The sequence below is a fragment of the Phoenix dactylifera genome, chromosome 4, assembly GCF_051530095.1.
Source record: "Phoenix dactylifera cultivar Ajwa chromosome 4, Ajwa_hap1_PhDact_Kaust_v1.1, whole genome shotgun sequence".
Lineage (NCBI taxonomy): Eukaryota > Viridiplantae > Streptophyta > Magnoliopsida > Arecales > Arecaceae > Phoenix > Phoenix dactylifera.
The window spans coordinates 6,855,500-6,872,310 of record NC_143193.1 but is presented as its reverse complement, the minus strand read 5'-3'; the positions used below and the strand labels follow the sequence as shown (position 1 = coordinate 6,872,310).

At 41.4% G+C, this 16,811-nt stretch overlaps 1 protein-coding gene and 1 long non-coding RNA gene across 4 annotated transcripts in view; both read right to left on the bottom strand.

The window, feature by feature from the left end:
* Positions 1-6,947, bottom strand: part of LOC120105339 (uncharacterized) — a 71,625-nt gene extending 64,678 nt beyond the window's left edge. Inside the window, exons 1-2 of one of the 3 annotated variants that reach the window (XR_016400194.1) lie at positions 6,393-6,944; positions 725-5,520 (exon numbers count right to left, since the gene is read on the bottom strand). This is a non-coding gene — a long non-coding RNA (uncharacterized LOC120105339). Of the gene's footprint in view, positions 1-225; positions 5,521-6,392 lie in introns of those variants that run through there. The other 2 variants (XR_016400195.1, XR_016400193.1) reach the window with 2 other exon arrangements.
* A 6,279-nt stretch (positions 6,948-13,226) lies between these two features.
* Positions 13,227-16,285, bottom strand: LOC103696915 (adenosylhomocysteinase-like). The gene is made up of 3 exons (XM_008778635.6): positions 15,465-16,285; positions 14,077-14,613; positions 13,227-13,710 (listed from the first exon to the last, which is right to left on the bottom strand). Exons 1-3 carry the CDS (start codon positions 16,173-16,175, stop codon positions 13,501-13,503), a joined length of 1,458 nt encoding a protein of 485 aa, XP_008776857.1. The 5' UTR covers positions 16,176-16,285; the 3' UTR covers positions 13,227-13,500.
* Between the last annotated feature and the right edge of the window lie 526 nt (positions 16,286-16,811).

Genomic DNA, 16,811 nt, shown 5'->3' with positions numbered 1-16,811 from the left:
AACATCAAAATAATATCATTTCATCAAAACATCAATAAATGTCATTTCATCTTTTCAAAAGCTCAACAACAACAAGTGTATATAATCAGTACATATACACAAATCCTTTTTAGGCTCAACAAACAACAAATATGTAAATAACCATTTTGTATACATAAATCCCTTTTTCACATTTCGTGATTCATTCACGTAATACCATGATTCCCAAGTCTTCAGACTTTTTACTTCTGGCGTTGGACTAACCAAGTTCATGACCCAGTCCAAGACTGCACAAATCCCACGCATAAGCTCGTGGCAGCTATCCCACGCGTAAGCCCGTGGAGGCTATCCTACGCATAAGCTCGTAGAGGCTATCCCACGCGTAAGCCCGTGGAGGCTATCCTACGCATAAGCTCGTAGAGGCTATCCCACGCATAAGCTCGTGGCAGCTATCCTACGCATAAGCTCGTAGAGGCTATCTCATGACAAGGTTAGTCCAATCCATTTTACATGTCTAGTTTTACATGTTTAATCACATTTCAATCACGTCACATATTTTCATAATTTCTCAAAAATATGTTATTCCTTCCCAATTTAATTATTTCAATACTTTCATAATAAACAAAATGCACACCTCATAGTGTCATACAAGCTCAAAAACAAATAGCAACATACTGATAAAATATATCCAACTATAAATCCAATATATGTATAAATAGAAGTGCTCAGATGTAGGGATCCTTACAGAGATTGTAGATTGACTCAAACATAGATCCGAATCACAACCTACACGCTGGGGTGCTGAGTCCCCTGATCAAAATCTTCTGGCACCGCCGACTCTTCCTCTACAACATTAATTACAAATCACAAACTAAATTATTTAATATTTAGATATTCTAAACCATAATTTACATCTACTATGGGGTCCATCACCAGGCCCCCAAACATCTCAATCCCTCCAGATCTAGGACAGTCGGGGTGGCCCGACTCCCACCTTGTACCACCGGCCCACGTCGTCGCCAGTCGTGGCCGCTGCCACGCCGGCGATGATGGCCGGTCCCAGTAAACAGACCAACATAAAGGGATGATTCCTCTCTCTTCATGGTTGGGAATACATCTCCCCTTCCCCATTTCTTGGCCCAAGGGCAGCAGCCGCCACCTGCCCAATCCTCGGCCACCACTGGCCGAACCATCGTCGGCCGCCTCTGCTGCAGTCGCCGGCGATGGTGGCCGGCGAAAGAAAGAGAGGAGAGAAGATCCCTCTTCTTCTCCTTCCCTTAAAACCGAAAGGGTCCTCTCCCCCTTTCCTGCATTATTGACAGAAGGCAAGCATCCTCACAGCCACCGTGATGGTGGCTCGGCTCCCCCCCCCACCCGACAGCAGCCATGGTGGCCCACGACCACCGCCGCCGTCGCCGCCGGTGGCCATCCGACGAGGGGAAGAGGAGGAGAGGTTGGGATCCCGAGGAAGAGGACCTCGGATCCACCCTCCCTCATCACATACACAGCCTAGAAAACCCTCTCCGACCTTCATACGAACCCGACCAGCCCCACCGCCATGCATCTCGGCCATCCCGGCGGCCGGCGGTGGCCAAAAATTGGAAAGAAGAGGCCGAAACAGGGGTACCCTGTTTCGGGCTCTTCTCCGACGATTCACCGGCCAACACTTTACCCATGCCACCCAAAATCCAGAAAATAAAACACAAAGGAAGGATTACCTCGGTCCGGCGGGGCGTTCCGGCGAGAAATCGGAGAAGGGTCTTGGGTTTTCACGCATGGATCCGAGACTTCTTCTCCCGATTTGTGGGGGATCTTCACCGAGGGAGGGAAAAGCTTCCGGCTTCCTCCGCGGCCGGCCGGTTCCTCCCTCCGGCGCTCGTCTCTCCGGCGATCCCCTCTAATGCCGCCGCTGCCCCCTTTTTTTTGTTGTGTGTGTGTGTGTTTCTTCTCCCACGATCGTGCCCTAGGCACGATCGTATATGGTGGATGGGCCCGGTCTTTTCGGGCTGGCCCGTCCACCCCTCTTTTTTTTTTCCTTTTCTGGGGTATTACATACTCTCCCCCTTAAAAGAATTTCGTCCTCGAAATTAACTTACTTGAAGCCTCAAACTTTAAAAAAATATGCATCCATTATATCATCCCTAAGATCTCAAATAGTCTTCCTCTTGGAGTACCTACTCACAAGATTTTGACATACAAAAATCACAGCATCTCAAACCTTGATCATTTCTATTTACCACACGTAGTAAGTTCTTTTGATCTCCTTCAAAAAAATTCCAAACTCCCAACTTTGGATTAAAATGCCATAATTATATCTCAAAGAAATTAATTTCTCTTGATTCTAATAGAGATCATAATTGGCTTAACATAAATAGGAGAAATCTTTAGTATCAAATGCTCTTAATATTCTATAATCATTTTTCTTTTCTTAACTTTGCCTGTGATTAAATGATCAACCTTTATCTTAGAAAAAAACTGCAAACCTGTTCAAATAGGTATATTAACAATGTCATAGCTAGGAGTCGAAGAACTATATTAAATCATTCCAGGCCCAAGCTTAATCACAGAGCTATCAATCCTGTTAACGCTAAAATTAAGATGCCCCAAAATTCTTCTTAGAATTATCAAAAATAGGAGAGCCCACAACTACTTCCAGTAAGCAAAGAATCAACGACATTCCCCTCTACTAGAAAACTAACTCAAGTCTTCCATAATAATACCTTTCAGATCAAGGTATTATTATTATTATTATTATTATTATTTTTAATCGGTTTCAAAATAACTCAAACCACTACACTTTCGCTGCGCACTTTGATCTAACTCATCAAATTCTCTAAAGTCACAAAATAATTTCTGACCAAAGTATCACTTTGCATCGAGACTAAGAAAATCCAAATTTTAAATTTTAATTGAGCGGAACCTCTAGATCTCTCTGTCCTCAATTTATGTAGAGTATACTAACCATAACTAACACTCAAGCCATTAATCAAGTTTAAGGTCAGTACATGATCTTCACAACCATTTTAGAATTCAAAATATCTAGGTTTAATTTAAAATAAATTAACCTTGGATTTCCTCCGCAATTCGATTAGACAATCTACGTTGATCTTCTTCCCAAAAAGATTTACTTCAAATTCAATGGGTTAAAAGCCATTGAGCCAATACATTATGATTAGAAATTAACTCTATCGATCTCTAGATCTTTCTCCACCAAAATTCTTAACATTCATCAGCAATGCTATATATGATAATTCATGTAAGCATCTCATGATCGAAGTCTTTACTCAATATGACATTTATTAGTGGCTTCATCAACAATGACAAAAGATCCCTGCTCAAATCTTAAACCTAGGCTTGAGTTTTACATTAACACATCAAATAGTCTTCTACAATTACAAGTAAAATCCAGTAGCCCAATCCAAATGTGAGAATTCAAATAATTAGAATTCCCCCATCAATATGCATATTCTATGGCCTCAAAATAATCAAATATATTAATAGGAAATAGACCTATTTGCAATATCCAACATGCCAACACCAGATATAATCCACATACATATTCAACTTCGAAGAACATTCCTTTCAATATTATGAAATCTTCTTAGCTCACTCCAATACTATGAAAGATCTACGTACAAACCCTACTCTAATAATTAGCAAAACCAAAAGTACTATCACATCTACATCCATATCATGTTTGAACTTTCAGGTCACTTACACAACATCTAAACATGACATAACCAATATGCTAAGGCTAACCTTCCTATACTTGCCTTAGGTCTAATCCTCTTTTATCATGATCAAAGACAATTTATCCGGTCCTTGTAAACTTGTAGAATATCAAACCCAATACTTACATCATAAGCATTGAATTTAATTCTGCTACTTTTGTCATATCCCAAGTGATCATAACCTTAAGCTATAATACATTTTTGTCGCAAACCCAAGTGATCTTAATCTTATGCTTTGGTTCTAATTTTGTCACTAATCCCAATGATCTTAAACCTCAAACACTGATGCCACTTATGCTACAGTCCCCAGTAGTCTTAAACCTTAAACTCTGATTTCATTCCTGTCACAATCCCGAGTGATCTTAAACATATGCTCAAATTCCAATTTTGTCACTATCCCCAATGATCTTAAATGTCAAACTCTAATGCCGCTAAGGCCACAGTCCCTAGTGGTCTTAAACCTTAGATTACAACATCATTCCTGTTACAATCTCAGGTGATTATAAACCAAGGCTCTGATAGTTTTCCTGTCATAATTTCCCACTCACACTCACCTGAACCTAAACCCTAGGATACCTTAACCTTAAGCTCTGATACCACTCTGTCACGCCCCGAACCCACCTCCCGGGTCCGGCACGTGACCGGCCGCATGAGCCCTAGAGCAATGCCCTAAAGATCATGCAAGGCCTAAGATAAACAACAATTCCAATAATTCCATAAATGCCAAAATTAATGATTAATGAAATTAAATCAAATCCAACCAAAATGTACTGATTTATTACATAATTTTTCAATGTCCATAAACAAAAGATAGATTAACTCCTATCTATCCAGCAATCAGACTCCATGCTGATCTCATTTCTCGTCCCACCCATTGATCTCTACAAATTCAGTGCCTCTGAAAAAGAAAGTAAATGTAGTATGAGCTTTTCCAGCCCAGTAAGAATCCCAACAGCCACACACAGTAATTATGATAAAATGATCAAAACATCAAAATAATATCATTTCATCAAAACGTCAATAAATGTCATTTCATCTTTTCAAAAGCTCAACAACAACAAGTGTATATAATCAGTACATATACACAAATCCTTTTTAGGCTCAACAAACAACAAATATGTAAATAACCATTTTGTATACATAAATCCCTTTTTCACATTTCGTGATTCATTCACGTAATACCATGATTCCCAAGTCTTCAGACTTTTTACTTCTGGCGTTGGACTAACCAAGTTCATGACCCAGTCCAAGACTGCACAAATCCCACGCATAAGCTCGTGGCAGCTATCCCACGCGTAAGCCCGTGGAGGCTATCCTACGCATAAGCTCGTAGAGGCTATCCCACGCGTAAGCCCGTGGAGGCTATCCTACGCATAAGCTCGTAGAGGCTATCCCACGCATAAGCTCGAGGCAGCTATCCTACGCATAAGCTCGTAGAGGCTATCTCATGACAAGGTTAGTCCAATCCATTTTACATGTCTAGTTTTACATGTTTAATCACATTTCAATCACGTCACATATTTTCATAATTTCTCAAAAATATGTTATTCCTTCCCAATTTAATTATTCCAATACTTTCATAATAAACAAAATGCACACCTCATAGTGTCATACAAGCTCAAAAATAAATAGCAACATACTGATAAAATATATCCAACTATAAATCCAATATATGTATAAATAGAAGTGCTCAGATGTAGAGATTCTTACAGAGATTATAGATTGACTCAAACATGGATCCGAATCACAACCTACACGCTGGGGTGCTGAGTCCCCTGATCAAAATCTCCTGGCACCGCCGACTCTTCCTCTACAACATTAATTATAAATCACAAACTAAATCATTTAATATTTAGATATTCTAAACCATAATTCACATCTACTATGGGGTCCATCACCAGGCCCCCAAACATCTCAATTCCTCCAGATCTAGGACAGTCGGGGTGGCCCGACTCCCACCTTGTACCACCGGCCCACGTCGTCGCCAGCCGTGGCCGCTGCCACGCCGGCGATGATGGCCGGTCCCAGTAAACAGACCAACATAAAGGGATGATTCCTCTCTCTTCATGGTTGGGAATACATCTCCCCTTCCCCATTTCTTGGCCCAAGGGCAGCAGCCGCCACCTGCCCAATCCTCGGCCACCACTGGCCGAACCATCGTCGGCCGCCTCTGCTGCAGTCGCCGGCGATGGTGGCCGGCGAAAGAAAGAGAGGAGAGAAGATCCCTCTTCTTCTCCTTCCCTTAAAACCGAAAGGGTCCTCTCCCCCTTTCCTGCATTATTGACAGAAGGCAAGCATCCTCACAGCCACCGTGATGGTGGCTCGGCTGCCCCCCCACCCGACAGCAGCCATGGTGGCCCACGACCGCCGCCGCCGTCGCCGCCGGTGGCCATCCGACGAGGGGAAGAGGAGGAGAGGTTGGGATCCCGAGGAAGAGGACCTCGGATCCACCCTCCCTCATCACATACACAGCCTAGAAAACCCTCTCCGACCTTCATACGAACCCGACCAGCCCCACCGCCATGCATCTCGGCCATCCCGGCGGCCGGCGGCGGCCAAAAATTGGAAAGAAGAGGCCGAAACAGGGGTACCCTGTTTCGGGCTCTTCTCCGATGATTCACCGGCCAACACTTTACCCATGCCACCCAAAATCCAGAAAATAAAACACAAAGGAAGGATTACCTCGGTCCGGCGGGGCGTTCCGGCGATCCTTCCGGCGAGAAATCGGAGAAGGGTCTTGGGTTTTCACGCATGGATCCGAGACTTCTTCTCCCGATTTGTGGGGGATCTTCACCGAGGGAGGGAAAAGCTTCCGGCTTCCTCCGCGGCCGGCCGGTTCCTCCCTCCGGCGCTCGTCTCTCCGGCGATCCCCTCTAATGTCGCCGCTGCCCCCTTTTTTTTTGTGCGTGTGTGTGTTTCTTCTCCCACGATCGTGCCTAGGGCACGATCGTATATGGTGGATGGGCCCGGTCTTTTCGGGCCGGCCCGTCCACCCCTCTTTTTTTTTTTTTCCTTTTCCGGGGTATTACACATACCATCCATAATGTGTGTTGATTAGAGAAGAAACGTTATAGGTTCTTTGTTTCATATGAACAACTATTCATCCAATAAGATGAAGGATCTTTTTCTACGGCGGAAGAAATCTTAAAAAAATCCTGTGAAATTAACAAATAGGTTAAAAGGAACACAGATCTCACTACTGGCAATCCAAGTGTTTTGCCTCCCAACATCCATGATCACTACCTCTCAGAGAGCTTGTGAAAACTATAGAGGTTTTCTTCTTCTTGTTGTTGAAGCATGATGGCCAACCCTGGCTATTGTAGCCACTATAAAACCATGAAGGTTTTCTTTTGTAGGATCATGATGGCCAACCCTGGCTATTTATAGCCACCATAAAACCACGGAGGTTTTTTTCTGTAGGGTCATAATGGCCAATCCTAGCTATTTATAGCTACTATAAAACCACGGAGATTTTTTTTGTAGGGTCATGATAGCCAATCCTGACTATTTATAGCCACCATAAAACCACAAAGATTTTCTTTTTGTAGGGTCATGAATGGCCAACCCTGGCTATTTATAGCCACCATAAAATCATAGAGATTTTCTTTCGTAGGGTCATAATAGCCAACTCTGGTTTTTTATAGCCACCATAAAACCATAGAGATTTTTCTTTTTTTGTAGAGTCGTGATGGCCAACCCTGGCTATTTATAGCCACCATTAAAAAAAAAAAAAATTTAGCCAATGATATGCATCGGATCCTTAAAGATCTTTATTCTCAGCCATAGGATCATAGCTGAAAACTATTTTTTATAATTTTCTTATATTCTTTTAATTCCAAATTTTAGTGTTCTACAATTTGTAAAAATGTCCATCAACACTTTACAATTGACCCCCAAGAAAAGACAATTATTTTAATAAAATCTCTTTTGCTTACAATTTTTGTTTATCTATCCTTCCATCACACTATATTCCACATAAACCAATAGGACCGAAAAAATTTTACTGATTAAATCTTTGGCTTATATAATTCTTAATTCTTATTCTATAATTTCTGTTAGACCCCAAAAATTGTTTCTAAAACAACTTTCATAAATAAATATTTATTTATCATAATAAGATATAATGAAAATAATTTTCATAAATCTCACTAGCCAGTTTTCTTTAGGACTTAACCACATACAAATATACTAAATATACTACCTCAAATTGAGGCTAGTGGATTCCTTATTGAGCATCTATGCAAATCTATCTGATGCACTCAAGACCGAACTCTGTTTATTTATTTGATCTCAAGAAGATCATCAACAATTGATTCGATCAAAGTACAAGAACACGCCAAACATCTCTTGACATACCTCTCAGGTCAAAGGACATCTAAACTAATTATATTGAATACTCTTTTCAACATCAGTGATCACTTCCAGAAGATATTAATATTTGGATCCTATTCAGTGAATGTACTCTTACAATGTACCCACTCGTCCGCTTAAGGTCTCTACCTCAATGACGGAGCCTATCATCCTATTATATAGTGGCACAACGAATGTAGGCCTAAAATATGTAACTCAGCCTAGAACAACGTGAATTAATAAGAAACCGAAAAATCACCACTCCGCCCTATGATTCATTAATCATCGGTGTAGTTCTTCTATAATGTTAATCAACATAATTACCATGTGAACATCTTATGTCACAATAAAATATCCAATAAATAAACAAATACATGTAAAAAAATAGAAATAAATAATTCAATAATTAATAAAAATAATTCATACATTGTTTTCTGATGGCATATATGTAACATAAGATGCCTTGGCGTGATAATATAAATTGATTCCATTGACTTGTCAAGGTATTAAGGTGTTGAGTCATCAACATTTATCTCTGCAAACTTCAACGGTGAAAGATACACGGATTGGGTGATCATTGGATATCTTCTATGATTCTCTCTTTCCTTCTCTCTAGCTTTTCTCAAGCTTCACCTTGCACAGGTAGGATTGTCTCTTGCCCTCTTTTCCAAGTTTTCTTTTTTTTTTAAGAACAAAAAGGTCATACAATTTTAATATGAATACATATTTTAAAATTAAAAAATAAAATATCATAAAATAGATAAGGAATAGATATAGAATCAGTCCATATACTGTCACCAAAATGTTCAGTTATATGGAAAGCTATCCAATTCGCAGCACTATTCGTCTCGATAGATTGTAATGCAACTTGCAGCTATCCTCAAAACAAGCATCGGTGTATCATTATAGGAATAAGCGGCTACGATTGACAGCATGCATAGCCACATGATGCATGCCGTGTAGGATATACTTTCTTCTTATTACTAACTAAGTAAATATTCTCCTTGACATCATAGCATATCTAAAAATGTCAGTGCAACTTTATCCGAACAAGAAGAGACTATGCATCCCCATCCCCTAGCTTATATGATCTACAACACCTCTCCAATGAACTCCTATATGCTTTTTTTTTTTGATGTAGACCCTTTTTTAATTATCTCCACAACTTATTCAAAAAAATCTATTCCTTCATATTGTTGTGAAATGATTGAAAGAACTATACAAAATTAAATAGATAGGAGGACATGAATTGAATGTATTCCAAATAATCTTGATTTTGGGACTAACGAATGCAAAACCAAATGTATGACCACTTGTTGCTTGGGTAAAAAGTCGAGCTCAATTCCAATTGGAGCCACCTTCAAGGGATGGGATGAGAATAAAAGTAGAAAATGGGGATTGGCCTCCCCTAATCTCAGAAAAAAAAGGAAAAAAATCATCAAATTGTCTCATCTTTTTAATGAACTACAAGCACTACATGTGCAAATACCAGTGCAGATGTAAAATAGAAGTTACTGGCGCAATCTATTCTAAAGAAAAGAAAGGTGGGAAGGCCACTTATTTGATAGATTAATGGACATAAGTCCAGTTTGTTTTACTTTTTGCAGCGAGTTGGCTGAATATGGAGAACAAATGGGTTGCTTCCACGCCAATATTTGCCATGGATCACAACTTAGTATAATTTTTTCGCAGCTTCTAAATCATTTCTAAGGTTTCTTAGATAGCTACAATTAGTTTTATCAATAGGCAGGCTGGTCCAAGAAGCTTAGAAGTGTAGCCCAAAATAATTTGTGAGCCTGACATCAAAGTTTTAGACCCAGAAGTCCTTTCTTCTAGCTCTAATTCTTGTGAATAAGACTCACTCATAGGCAGGGCCGGCCCGAGCCTTAGGCGACCGAGGCGGTCGCCTAAGGCCCCGGGCCAATGGAAGGCCCCCGGGAGGTGGAGAGAGAGAGAGAGAGAGAGAGAGAGAGAGAGAGAGAGAGAGAGAGAGAGAGAGAGAGAGGGGGGGGGGAGGGAGGAAGGGAGGGAGGGTCTGACCATGACCAAAAGGAAGCAAAGGCCCCATATCCAGTCTTCCCCCTTGATGGAAGGGAGGTGGAGAGTTTCTTGGCCTGCAGAGGGGAAATTTAGGAAGTTGGGGACGGTAGTTTTGTTTTGGATGGAGAGAGAGAGAGAGAGAGGAGGGATTTGGTTGGCTTGATACACGCCTGAAGCTACTCTTATCTTTCATCCCTTCTCTTGTTTGGTTTTGGTCTTGGTTTTCCTTCCCTCACATTACTCCTGATCCAGCTGGGCCATCAGGAAGAAAGGGGGATTGGAAATGGACTTCTTGGAGGGTGGAGATTCTTTTAATTTTCTCCTCTCGGTTTCTTCTCCCCCCTTGGGTGGTAGAGAGAGAAGGAGGGAGGGGGTTGAATGGCTGCTGTGCTGTGATGTTGCGGTTGCTGCTTGGGTACTCACTTGAAGGGGAGATGGAGGGATGGGACTTTTATTAATTAGATGGAGTCAATTTCCCATAATGCCCCTACTTTCTCTTATAGAGAAGCTTCTTTCTGGACAAATTCTTTTCTTTACTTTGACCATGAAGTGCCATGGAATGACCTTTTCCTATTCCGCTCGACATGATAAACAATATTGCCAAGCATTATCTCAGTTATTTAATCAGTTTTATGGCCCTTTTTTTAGGATAATTACTTTTCTGCACTTCCATTCAAAAATAATATTAAATTAAAAAGATTTCTTGCCTATCTTTATTAGATTCATGTATCTTTGTTGAAATAGTGTACTTGATAGCTATCCATTTTCATATCATTTTTTTAAATATTTTATATTTATTAAAAAAATTTATTATTAAAAAAAGGCCTCATTCATTGGATTCGCCTTAGGCCCCCAAATGTATTGGGCCGCCCCTGCTCATAGGTCTTTTCCTTACCAGCATTAAATATCATAGTTAGTTCAAGTAGTGAAGTTTATTTCCTTATGGCAAAGTTTCAGCATTACCGTACACCTAGATCTTCAGATCTTCAAATCAAGCTCCTGCATCGATCGCAATACTTGCACATATAAGCTTTTTTTTTGATAGAAAAACACCACAAACTCGTCGCAACATTTCACCCTGCCGCCCGCTTGGCGGACGGACCGCTCATTATCCTGATTGTTATCTCTACTGAGGTCCCCTCCTATTGCTCTAGCCATAAGCTATGGCAGCTATGCCCACACCCACTCTGGCCCGCCCTGGGAGATCAAAGTGAGCTCAACAGTCAGCCCTTGACGTTAGGGGGTCTTTCACCTTGCTAGATCTATGGAGATATTACAAGTCCTCTGTCCTAGATTTTCTTGCCGCGGCCATCTGGTTCACCGGTGCTACCAAAAAGTATAATGCTTACGTTATTGTGACTGAGATCAAGCATAGGCCCACCCAAGAGAATAGAGAATAGGAAAACAGAAAAATAAAAGAAAACCAAAAGGAGGAGAAAAAGGGTGAAGACAAGAAGTCCAAACCCATGGACCACACTACTTATAAGCCAAACAGACGACCCTGACCTAAGCAAAATATGTATAAAACCCCACTCAAGCTCAGTTTAAATGCAAAAAGCCTGGAACACATCTTCTGAGCCCAAACACTACTATTGCGACTTAAATAACCTACAATATTTATAGGCATATTTGGTTGGGGGAGAAGTAGACTCTAAAATAAAAATTGGAATGAGTGGCTCTTATTCCAGCCATTTGGTTAGGAAAAGTTTCATTTTCATTTTAATTTCAGAAGAGAATAAAAATACGTCGATTCCCCAAAACTCAATCCCTATGCTCTTTCAATATTTAAATTTCATACCGATTTCAATTCTAATTCTAATAGAATATGACCAATTTGATTCGCATTTTAATATATTTCGATCGCAAAGCAAATGCATTTTGGACGGCAACGATGCCTTCAGCACCGCCGCAGATCTTGTATCTTTTTAACGAGGCCACGGGTCTGCAGCGACAACTATTGAAGGCATTTTGTTCAGCCGGTTGGGTTGGGCGGCTCGGTTGGTCCATCATAGACTCTCTAGGATTGAAGGCATTGCATGGGAAATGGGCTACATCATCGTTGACGCCCAAATAAGCCTACAAACAGATCTCGGGAGCAATAAATCATTGTTGCCAAAAGTTCTAAAAGTTTTACAAACAATTTGGGAACAAAGGAATTTCTTATATATGTTTGTTTATTCTGGTTTAATTTTGTTCTTGGATTTTTTTAAAATAGAAATAGTGGAAAAAAATATACCAAGCGCCTTCATTAGTAGAACTTTTGGTGGGCCAGAAAATATTTTTTGACCATCCAAAAATATTTTTTAAAAAATAAGAGTGTTTAGTATAAAAATCGAGAGCTTGTTTTAGTTTTCTAGCAAAACTAAAACAGCTTCTTCGGAAAAGCACTTTAAGCATGCATCGAAAAGCTGTTTTGATTTATAATTTTTTTTCTTAGACCAAAATACCTATAATAAAATATTATAATTACAAAAAATATCTTTTTTATATTTATTAATATATAATGATAATAATTATAATATTTTATACTTTTATATTATATTATACTATAAATATAATATAATATTATGATAATATGATATTGTATTATAATTTATATATTTATATATATTATATTTTATTATACTCTGTTATTATCTTTTATCATTATTTTGCTATATGAAAAAGTATTTTCTCGGTTTATTTGCTTTTTATAACTGCCAACAAACAATCCGGCCCAATGGAGTGGTCGAACTCTTTTGTAATAAAAGACAAAAATGAACAAAACCTTCTCTCAGTAAACCAACATTCTTTTTTTTATAGACGGTGATGGATTTTAACCTTTGATTGAATAGAATTTTTTTCTGATTTCTTTCCTAAGTTAGGGTAGTCCGATTTCAGCTTCCGCTCGCTGGTGGTACGTTACACTAACAAGCTTATACCACGCATTTAGAGTCAAGGATGGACGATGCTGAGCTTGGGCCCAGATTTTTTTTTCTTCACTGATATTGACACCGCCAACAGATAGCAATAAAACTAAGAATTAACCTCCCGGTGGGGGCACTGTATACATAAATTCATGATACAGCTATAATGGATAGAAATAAGAAACAGTATCATAGCCAATGAACATGTAAGGGTAAAATATAACTGAAGATGAGAACTGACGGTGTTGCCTTCCAAATTGTGATCAAGAAAGAGGGCCAAAGATAAAAACATATCTGGCCATTACACCACCCCGCACAACCTCATTATTCTTACCAAAACATGACTTCCTCATTCCTCATCTTTGAATTCAAATGCAACCAAATTAATATCCAAACTCATAAAATACCAGAAGGGAAACCGGAGACAACATCACTCCAATCATCTCGACTTTTGCAGCTGCTGTTGCTGCTTCCTGTCATTAGCTCCATCTTTTCTAGTACCTGTAGTGAGCAGGCTTGTAGGGGCCCTCAATTGGAACACTAATGTAGTCGGCCTGGGACGGTGTGAGCTTGGTTAGCTTGGCTCCCAGCTTGCCCAGGTGGAGAGCTGCCACCTTCTCATCCAGATGCTTGGGAAGCACATAGACCTTCTTCTCATACTTGCCGCTTGCCCTCTCCTTCCACAGTTCCAGCTGAGCAATCACCTGCACACATTTTTTTTTTTTTTTTGCAATCAAATTACAAACTCCATCCATATGCCGATAAATAATTCAAGCTAGACTCATCAAATGTAAGATACATTGCATTATAACAAGAGGTTCCTAGTGTCCTAAAAAATTAATCGTAATAGCATCTTTGTATGAGACAATGATCATTGCACAAACTGCAGCAAATACCTAGTAACTTCTTCCAAATTTCTTATGAAAAATCCATGATCTTACTAAAACATTATCCACATAGGATCTTCAGGCAACAAAAGATGCTCCACAAAAGAAAATGCCAATTACAGCAGAACTGTGAAGTCGTCTTAAGAATAAATTGCGATATGATGTTAGTAGGGCGGATTTTACCTGGTTGGTGAAGGAGCAGGACATGACAAAGCTGGGATGGCCGGTGGCACAACCAAGGTTCATCAGACGCCCCTCGGCAAGAACGATGATGCCAGAGTTCGTGTCAGGGAATACCCAGCGATCAGTCTGGGGCTTGATGGTGATGCGCTTGACGCCTGGGTAGGTCTCCAAACCATGCATGTCGATTTCATTGTCAAAGTGGCCGATGTTGCAGACAATCGCGTTGTTCTTCATCTTCCTCATGTCGTCAACCATGATGATATCCTTGTTACCAGTTGTGGTCACAAAGATATCGGCCTCGGAGACCACATCCTTCAGGGTACGAACAGGGATGCCCTCCATCAGGGCCTGAAGCGCACAGATGGGGTCAATCTCTGTGACGATCACCCGGGCTCCAGCTTGCTTCATGGCAGAAGCACAGCCCTTGCCGACATCTCCGTACCCACAGACCACGGCGACCTTGCCGGCAATCATCACATCGGTGGCCCTCATCAGGCCATCAGGAAGAGAGTGGCGGCAACCATAGAGATTGTCGAACTGTTTAAAAAGACCAATAGAAAAAACAGAAATACATAAATAGTCAGAGATCTAGAAATATAAACCTATTTAAAAAAAAAAAATCAAAAACACCTGAGTTTTAAATCTGAGAACTACGAATCCGGATCAATAAATGCAATGAAATGATATGGATCAAATTGACATTTCAAGGCAAAAGCATGTTGAGATTCTCCATTTACTGGCTAAAAATATATCTTATACGATATAAAATTTCAATTTTGCTGCCAGAAAGTCCATATAAATTCCAAGAACTAAACCGTCAATACTCTATAAGCCACTAAAATATTACAATTCTGCAGTCTGACAACAGAATGCTGCAGGATAAAGATTAATTTTTTTTAAAACAAAAACCTGAGTCTATATTAGATACCAGATTAATCAAAGTTAGGTCACTTCAAGATATAAAAACACCGACTTTAGTGATTAAATATAAATTATTGAAATGAAATGAAAAAAAGATCTACTCTTTTCAGGAAAGCTCAAGTTGTATATATAGAACCCTATATTACTAGATCCAGATCTCTAAAGAATCTACTAACAAAATTAACAAAAGAACAGTTATTACGCTGCTCTAAGTTAGTAATACAGCAATTACAATCTGATCTATCTCCAGTAACTAGATCTAAACGATAATTTGAAAAGAGAAAAGCAATTGCTAGCTAGCAGAAATAAACCGGCGGAAGTAAAGCAGTAAACACTAGATCCGGATCAGATAACACGATCGATGGAAAAAATAACATCAGATCTGGGACTCGAGCACAGAGGAAGGAAGGAGATAATAGATCTGGATGGACTGATCTAGATCGGTAGAAGTAGTTTTTTTCCTTCACCTTGCTCTTGGTGACGGAGTCGTTGACGTTGATGGCCGGGAAGAGAAGGGCCCCGCTGGCCTGCATCTGGTAGAGCCTCTTGACGCCGGTGGTGGTCTCCTCGGAGACGCCCACGAGCCTCTCCTTCATCCTGCGGTACTTGCTGGGATTCACCTTGATGCTGTCCCGGATGAGCCCCAGCACGATCTGGAACTCGACGTTGTCGGTGGAGGTCGGATCGGGCATCTTTCCCGTCTTCTCGTACTCCTCCTCGGCCTTGACGCCCTCGTGGATGAGGAGGGTGGCGTCTCCGCCGTCGTCGACGATGAGGTCGGGGCCACCGGCGGGGCCCCAGTCGAGGCAGCGCTCGGTGCACCACCAGTACTCCTGGAGGGTCTCGCCCTTCCAGGCGAAGACGGCGGCGGAGTCGCGGGCGATGGCGGCGGCGGCGTGGTCCTGGGTGGAGAAGATGTTGCAGGAACACCAGCGGACCTCAGCGCCGAGGGCGGTGAGGGTCTCGATGAGGACGGCGGTCTGGATGGTCATGTGGAGGGAGCCGGTGATGCGTGCGCCCTTGAAGGGCTGGGAGGGGCCGAACTCGGCGCGGCAGGCCATGAGGCCGGGCATTTCGACCTCGGCGAGCTCGATCTCCAGGCGGCCGAAGTCGGCCTGGGAGAGGTCCTTCACCTTGTACTCGCGCCCGGAGGAGGTCTTCTCTACGAGGAGAGCCATAGCGATGGCGATAACTTCCTCTTCTTTTATCTCGAGATCGGGCAGGGAGGAAGAGGAAGGAGAGAGCTTTGGGGGGGAGGGGGAAGCGGCGAGCAGAAAGGAAGGAATGGGAGGGGTAATTTATAGATGGGGATGGTGGGGATGGACGGATGGATGAGTAGTTGGGATGGATATGGAGGATATGGACCGTTGGATGAGAGTCGAGCGAGTGCGGACCCTGTGGGCTGTGGCGCAGCGATGAAAGCTGGATCCGTTGCTGTTGAGATAAATGGACTTTGGATTTGGTAAATGGTAAATTGGTAATCATGTCCATAATTACTTTTAACCCCGCCATGAGTATATATATATATATATATATATATATATATATATATATATATATATATATATATATATATATATTGTTGCTGGAATTTGAACTCGGGGGCGGCCGCGAACCGAGGAGGAGGAGGAGCTCCGGCGAACACTGGCGGACGGCGATCCGTCGGCGGGCGGCGTCCTCCATCTGGGTGCATGCAGAAAAGCCGGTGGCCGGGCTTTTCCGGCGCCGGCCCTCCAATGCCTAAGTCAGAGGGGGGCTTAATTTTGGAGAAGAGAGAGGGACTGTATGTGAAGTCCGAAAAATCTCCTTGGGAG

Coding starts and splice junctions, on each gene's coding strand:
- LOC103696915 (XM_008778635.6), bottom strand. CDS start 16,175: ATGGCTCTCCTCGTAGAGAAGACCTCCTCCGGGCGCGAGTACAAGGTG. Junction 14,614..15,464: donor ACTCCGTCACCAAGAGCAAG/GTGAAGGAAAAA, acceptor CTTTTTAAACAG/TTCGACAATCTCTATGGTTG. Junction 13,711..14,076: donor CCTGCTCCTTCACCAACCAG/GTAAAATCCGCC, acceptor AAATGTGTGCAG/GTGATTGCTCAGCTGGAACT.